A 7,376-nucleotide genomic window follows, 5' to 3' on the forward strand; every position below is an offset into this window, starting at 1 on the left:
TTTTCATGCTTTGTTTTTAAATCTAGTTTCCAATCCCCTGAAAATAAGCAAATGTGTAGAGCATTATTTTTTGAGAGATCAGTATTGGCAGTATATTCCATTGGTATAACCAGGATGATTATTTATTTTTGTAATAATTTCAGTCTTGAGGTTACATACGTATATAAATTTTTAGAGACACTAACATTTACAGGATAATGACAGAGAATATTATCAAAGATTATACACCTAAAAACATGTTCAAAATCAATAAGAAATGAGTCGTTGCATTACAAATTCTGGCCCAGGATTCCTTCTGGCAGAGTACAGCTGTCTTGGCATATAGATGTTCCCCAAAAAAAAAAAAAAGGGAAAGGAGAGTGTTTGTGCATAGTGGAAGTAATTGTAAAATTAGGAGTGTTGAAGCTAACGCTTTTCAAAACGGAAGCTCAGGTTGGTTTTTTTAACCCCTTGCCCCCCCCCCCCCAGCCAAAATAAAACAATCAGATAATAATACTTAATGACGATGGATTATTATTATATAACATGTAATATGACAACAATTAAAAAATGGCAACAATGACATGTAGGACAGAATCAAGAACTAGAAGGCAAAACGATAACAGCCAACAAGTGAAATAGAAAAAAGGCAGTTTTTACATGTTATAAATGACTGTGATTGCGGAGGTTTATCGAATCAGTGATAGACGACCCTTGTGGTGGAAGGCTCCAATGGGAGGCTAGAGATTGTAGGCATTGTGGAAGGGGGTGTGCGTGTCTCCTGTGTTCAGACCTCAGGCACAGAGTGATCCATTGATGACTTCAGCAGGCCGCTTGACATCCTGGAAAATACAGATTAAGGCTGTCATGATCAGCTCAATTCATTTTGATCACTTTCGATTACTGATGTCTATTTTGTTTATATCACACTGTAAGCTTAAAGGTACAGTATACCCAAAACATTAATTTTGTAATTAATTACTCACCCATCATCTTCGGAACACAAATTAAGATATTTCTGATGTATTCTCGTAACATTACCGTTGAACCACTGATGTCAAATGGACTATTTTAAAGAGGTTCTTATTACCTTTCTGGGCCTTGAATGTGTCTGTTGCGTTACTGTCTTTGCAGGGTCAGAAAGCTCTCAGATTTCATCAAAAATATCTTAATTTGTGTTCTAAAGATGAACAAAGGTCTTATGTGTTTGGAACGACATGAGAGTAAATAATTAAAGACAGAATTTTCATTTTTGGCTGAACTATTACACTATTTACACTGAGTTTGGAATATACTATATTTATGATTTACCTAATGGTTTCCTAAAAGGCCTTTTAGTATCTTTCTAAAACAGTCCACCATCAGGTTCTTGCACATGTGTGTTTTAGAATTGAAAACAAGAATCACTTTTATATTGTTAGTAACATTTCAAGACTTCAACACTTACTGGACTGAAGCAACTTATGTTAACTTGATTATCCAAACATATTTTTTTTAGAAAAGTAAAAAAAAAAAAAAGGGTATCATATTTGACGCATCAGGCTTTTCAGGATTGTTTATTTGTACATCTCTCAGTCATCATTGTATTGCATTGCAATAATAAAAACTACAGAGCTTTGATTGTAAAACTAAGCATTTGAATATAATTTTATCAAGATGTTATTGGGAAACATGAAGTGACAACTGATATTTATATGCATTTTAAGAAAGTAGTCTGCTATACTGTTATGAAGATATCACTGCTGTACATTACAAGCTACCAGAATTTCATCATTCTTTCTGTCTAAAGAAACATCAGAATCTGCCTAAAATTGCTTTTTTTTGCTCAGTTTGAGTCTTTGAATAAAACTAAGGTCGAATGTGAGCTTTTCAAATAGTATCAAATATGATACTCAAAAAATAAATAAATAAATAAATATGTTAAAAAAAAACGCACATTTTTTAGATTAGGCCTAAAGGTTCAAGAAACTGTTCCACTTAAATAACATCAGATTTTTCAGAGTTAATGCATATTATGATTAATTTGCAACATTATAAAATAAAAAAAACTGGTAGCAGCTAGCTTTACTATGATTAATAAATATGACCCTGGACCACAAACCCAGTCAAAAGGGTCAATTTAATTGAGTTTAATTTAGAAATAAGTAAATAAATAAATAAGCTTTCTGTTAATGTATGGCTTGTTAGAATATGACAATATTTGGCCCAGATTATAACTATTTGAAAATCTGGAATATGAAATGCAAAGAAAAAAAGAAATCTAAATATTGAGAAAAGGTTGTCCAAATGAAGTTCTTAGCAATGCATATTAATAATCAAATATTACGTTTTTATATATTTACGGTTGGAAATTTACAAAATATCTTCATGGAACATGATCTTTACTTAATATCCTAATGGTTTTTGGCATAAAAGAAACATCAATCATTTTGACCCATACAATGTATTGTTGGCTATATTTACAAATATACCCATGCTACTTTACGACTGGTTTAGTGGTACTTATGAGTAGAAAAAGAAAGCTGGATCTCACTTCTTAACCATGTGTTCGTAGATGAACTTAGGCATGATGGTGATGGTCATGGCAGTGGGAGATGTGGTCAGGATGTCCTTAATCTGAGTGTCCTGTAGACAGAAAACAAAATATTTTACTCCACAAATCTCAGAATATTACTTGCTTTATTTATGCTTGTGTATGGGCACTGGGACAAGACTTAAAGCGTATCCTGAAAACACTACTGTGGCCCCTCTCTCACCTTGAGTCCAATGACGTTCTGGCCGTTGATCTCGCAGATGTAGTGCTCAGTGAGCAGGCCGTTGCGGGCAGCAGAACCATCCTTCACTAGAGATGTGACACGTCCAGATTTGAAGATGAAGCCCACGTGGCCGGAGCTGTCCTTATGCATGGTGATTGTGCGCTGGAATGGTCTGGAACACAAAATATAGAAATATGATATAATCCTCATTGGCACCATCTGGAGAATTATGTTGTTTTCCACAACTTGGATCTAAAGCAGGAGGTTTCATTTTCTCACTCAACTCAATAAATACTACAACTATAACAAATAACCACTAGGAGGCAGCAAAGATCTACATATTTATAGTGTTATACACTTGTGCTGACAATATTCTGAATATTGTTAATGTAGGTTTATTATTTTTGTATTATTATATAGTGCTTTATGTATTGCTTCATTATTATTGTCAGCAAGTATGCATCAATTGATCAAAAGTGACATTATAAAAGATTTTAATTTTAAATATCCTAAAAAAAAAAAAAAAAAAAAAAAAGAATTGGTCAAGGTTTAAACAAAAACATTATGAACAACTGTCTTCAACATTAATATAATAATAATAAGAAGAAGAAGAAAAATAAATGTTTCTTTAGCAGCAAATCAGCATATTAGAATGATTTCTGAAGGATCATGTGACACTGAAGCCTGGAGTAATGATGTTAAAAATTCAGAAAATACAAATAGTATTTATATCACAATATTACTGTATTTTATCAGACTTTGCAAGCATAAGATGAAAAAAAAAATCACTAACCCCAAACTTTTGAACCATGTTGTACATGTTTATAGACAGAAATAACTGACCTGTCACGGACGATGAGCTCGATGCGCTGTTCAGCTGCTGCCTTCAGAGCTTTGTGGGCCTTATCTGAGCTCCAACCGGCAACATTCTGCCCATTGATCTGCAGAACCTGATCTCCAAAACGCAGGCCACCCAACGCCGCTGGAGAGTTCGCCTGCACCAGCTGGACAAACACACCCTACACAAAGAGGAAATGACATACATGTCAGATAATGACAGCTCAACCAAACATCACCTGCTGCTGATAATAACAATGACACATCGGCTGAGAATTAAGCGGTGCTGCCCTAAATCATAATATTCATTAACCTACATACCTCAAAACAATGAAACATGACTCCAATCGTGAGTCTGAGGAAGTGTTTAATATAAAGAGCTTTACTCACATTATCGATATCTCGGAGTCGGAGTCCGACCTTTCTGTCATGGTCTTTGCAAATGATGACTTCCCGAAGGCCTGGGCGAATCTCTGCCCTCCTGATGCCCATGTCAGCACCGGTCACAGGCCGCACCATGCCACCCACATTACTTGGCACTGCCACTTGCTGCCAGGCAAGAGAACATTTGGATTAATTCCCATACAAGTGTGTCCATTGTTCACATATACAACATGAAAAGTTATATACACAAGCAAGTTGTATGCAGTCCGCCAATTTCTCCATGCTCGAGCATCTAATAACAGTATCTCATAAGCAATGCAGGTGTTTTGTAGTTGGAAGTAAAAGTGAACAAACAAGCTTTCATTTCAGAGTTTGTACAGATACTGTCAAATAAAATTCCAGGACTTTAAGCACTACTTTGATTTTCAAGGATTTCAATCAGAGGCCACTGCTCCGAAGTCCGATTCAGAATCAAATGATTCACGATCCACGCTCCGAAGTCCGGATCTGAATAATGATTCACAAACAATCATTTCAAATCAGAATTTGGAGCGTGGATTGCAAATCATTCAAGAATCCACTCCAAAGTTCCGTCAAAATGAAATTATTCGCGAGACGCAAAGTTCTAATCTAAATGAAAAGAGTTGTGATACGCAACTTGGTGTTCTGATTTAAATCAATTGATTCTTGACACTCTTAAGTCAAAGTCAAATGATTGGCAAACCCAAATCAAGTGATTCGCGGTACATGATTTAAAGGCCAAACTGAATCGAATGATTCAAGATACCGATTCGATTAAAGTGCTTCAAAACTGAATCATGTTGCGACACAATGGTTTACAAATGGTTTTAAAAAAAACATTACAAGTGATGTCCAAATTCATTGGTTCTTTTCATTTGATCGGGTTTTTGCTAGTGAATCACATGAAATGAAAAGTCAAAGTTCAATCAATGGAACGGTTCCAGCTTAAATGATTCACTCAATTGATTTGGTTCATTTGTTCCTCTTTTTCAGCCATGTTTACGCGACACTGTCAGTACTACTACTGTTTAAGCTCGATAGTTTTATGACTAACTGATTATTTTTTAATTGTGTAAAATGATATGCGCTTAATAAAAAATTTTAACCCTTATTGCATAGATACATTATTCAAGCTCCTCTTAAGGAATATTGCTATTTTCATGGGTTTTCCAGGTCTTAAATTACAAAAAGTCAAGGACTTTAAGCTCCTTCTACAAACCCTGTCATTTTCTCCAGACATCAGAGCCACTGAGGAGCAATATATTAGTTTGTTTTGATGGTAAAGCAACATCAAATACACAAAAAAACAGAAGAGAGGGGTGGAGTAAGCAGTAGCTCATTATCATTTAAAGAGACATACACCAAAACAGCTCGTTGTAATCAGAGCTGTTTTTGACAAGGTAAAAAAAAAAAAAGTGTTGTTTTACACAACCATTGAGAAAGTGTAACCAAAGTGTGTTGCAGACGTTTCAAGAAGATGGTAAAGAATCTTACCAACTTGTGGAAAATTAGCATCTGATGTCTTTAGGACATAGTGTGAATATAGATTTCTAAATCTAGGTTTGTGTTAATTTCTGCATCTTTTTTTATTTATTTATTTGCATTTATGATGCACGATAGGACAGAACAAGCTGTGATAAGAAGTGATAAAAGGGATGTAAAATTCAAATTAGTTATAAGGTATTATGAAAATTAGCAACATTATATCTGCACTATTAATCAAAACTTTTTTTTTTTTAAGAAATTAATACTTTTCAGACAGGACACATTAAATTGACCAAAGGGGACAGTAAATACGTTTATAATTTTACAGAGTAACTTTTTTCTCAATATATCTTTATGGAACATGATATTACTATTAAAATGCGAAAAGGCAAGTCCAGCATCAGTGAAAAGAAATACATTTCTGGTTTCGTGTTGATTAAGAGGACTTTCAGGCTTATTAATGGGGCTATGAGGATACTTGACACAAAAAGGGAGATGCTGGTCTAATGTTCAGTACTAGGAACACTGAGTATCTTTTTAAGATGCTTTCTGAAAGCAGCCTACATTAGCATTACTCCAACACAAGCCTTATGGTACATGAGTCATTCTGAGCTCTGCTTCCAGGAATGATGCTGAAAAGAATAAGACACCCTGTGGCCAGTTTGAACTACTCAGAGAAAAATAACCATAAAAAACTCCCAAAAGCACAGATGCTAACACACATACACAACCACCGCCTCCTCGTCTTTTTCAGAGCTTACACAATTACTCCCGGCTGCTTTAACAGAGAAAATACTGTGAAGGCAGAGATGGAAAAACAGGCTGTAGAGCAACCTAAACCAGGAAAGAGTGACAGCACTGCTCTGAAATGTCATTGTTTGCATATATTAAATATTTCTTTATGAGTGGCGATACTTGAACTCTAAAAACAAACAGGCGTGTTTCAGTGACAAACACTTACATTGGCAGCCACCGGGACCAGCGCAAGGTTTCTCTGGACCTCATCGCTGTTCAGGCTGAGGCCCATATAGTCTCCCAGCTCCTCCAGATTGGGGTACAGGGCTGGAGAGACAAAAAGAGAAGGCATTTCATATTGAACTTTAGGCATTCTCAGTATGACACAGACAAAGCTAATAGCTAACACAGCAGCACAGTGATGCAGTTTGTTTGCGTGCGTTTTATGACAGAATCAAGCAAGTGAAAAAAAGCAGAACAGGGAAAAACTGAGAACAGGGAAGGACAGAGAGTTCAAGTGTCGACACTCCACCAGTTGCTGGTTTTAGATTCCGGCAACGAATGTTTCCATCCAGTAATTATTTCCTGAGTTGAGTCATGACTACAACCCTTCCCTCTTTTCCTCCTGCTTTCCCCAGCACTCAGACAGGAAAATGTCCGCCTATGAAACATGTTCCTATACAAACAAACTAGCACACACCCAATTCACAAACTCACAAAGACTTAATTTAGACAGCTACACACACATACACACAACAGTTCTGTCTGGTCTGAAGTAAACTAAAAGTGAATGTGTGGGTCACGAGTTTCGATATGTTCTTAAATCTGTTTGTGTGATTATTATTTTAAATTTTTATGACTATGATTTTTATGCTATTGTGATTTTAACTCCTCTTATGTACAGCACTTTGAATTACCATAAACTTGCCTTGCCTTGCCTTGGTCCTCGAATCTAATTGGTTGAGAGGACTGCAACATTCTAGTGATATCAGAACAGTTTCACTCTTTGTATCACTCCGCTTGTGGTATTTCTCACAGCGAGCGTCATAGCAGACACCCAAATTATACCAAAATTATAACTAATACCCTTTTTGGGTCACAGAATGTAGTTTTAAGAGCTTTTAGGCGAGAATGTAATTGTTTAGACTTTAAATATTCAGTTTATTAATAAAAAAAAAT

General features: G+C 35.6%; 1 protein-coding gene across 1 annotated transcript; it reads right to left on the bottom strand.

Annotated features, from left to right (window-relative positions):
* Positions 1-490: 490 nt before the first annotated feature.
* sdcbp2 (syndecan binding protein (syntenin) 2) lies at positions 491-6,545 on the bottom strand. The gene is made up of 6 exons (XM_073823743.1): positions 6,424-6,545; positions 3,963-4,121; positions 3,579-3,754; positions 2,736-2,907; positions 2,513-2,604; positions 491-821 (listed from the first exon to the last, which is right to left on the bottom strand). The coding sequence occupies exons 1-6, from the start codon at positions 6,487-6,489 to the stop codon at positions 767-769; spliced, it is 720 nt and encodes a 239-aa protein (XP_073679844.1). The 5' UTR covers positions 6,490-6,545; the 3' UTR covers positions 491-766.
* Positions 6,546-7,376: the final 831 nt, after the last annotated feature.

This window comes from Garra rufa, chromosome 18 (genome assembly GCF_049309525.1).
Source record: "Garra rufa chromosome 18, GarRuf1.0, whole genome shotgun sequence".
NCBI classification, from domain to species: Eukaryota; Metazoa; Chordata; class Actinopteri; order Cypriniformes; family Cyprinidae; genus Garra; species Garra rufa.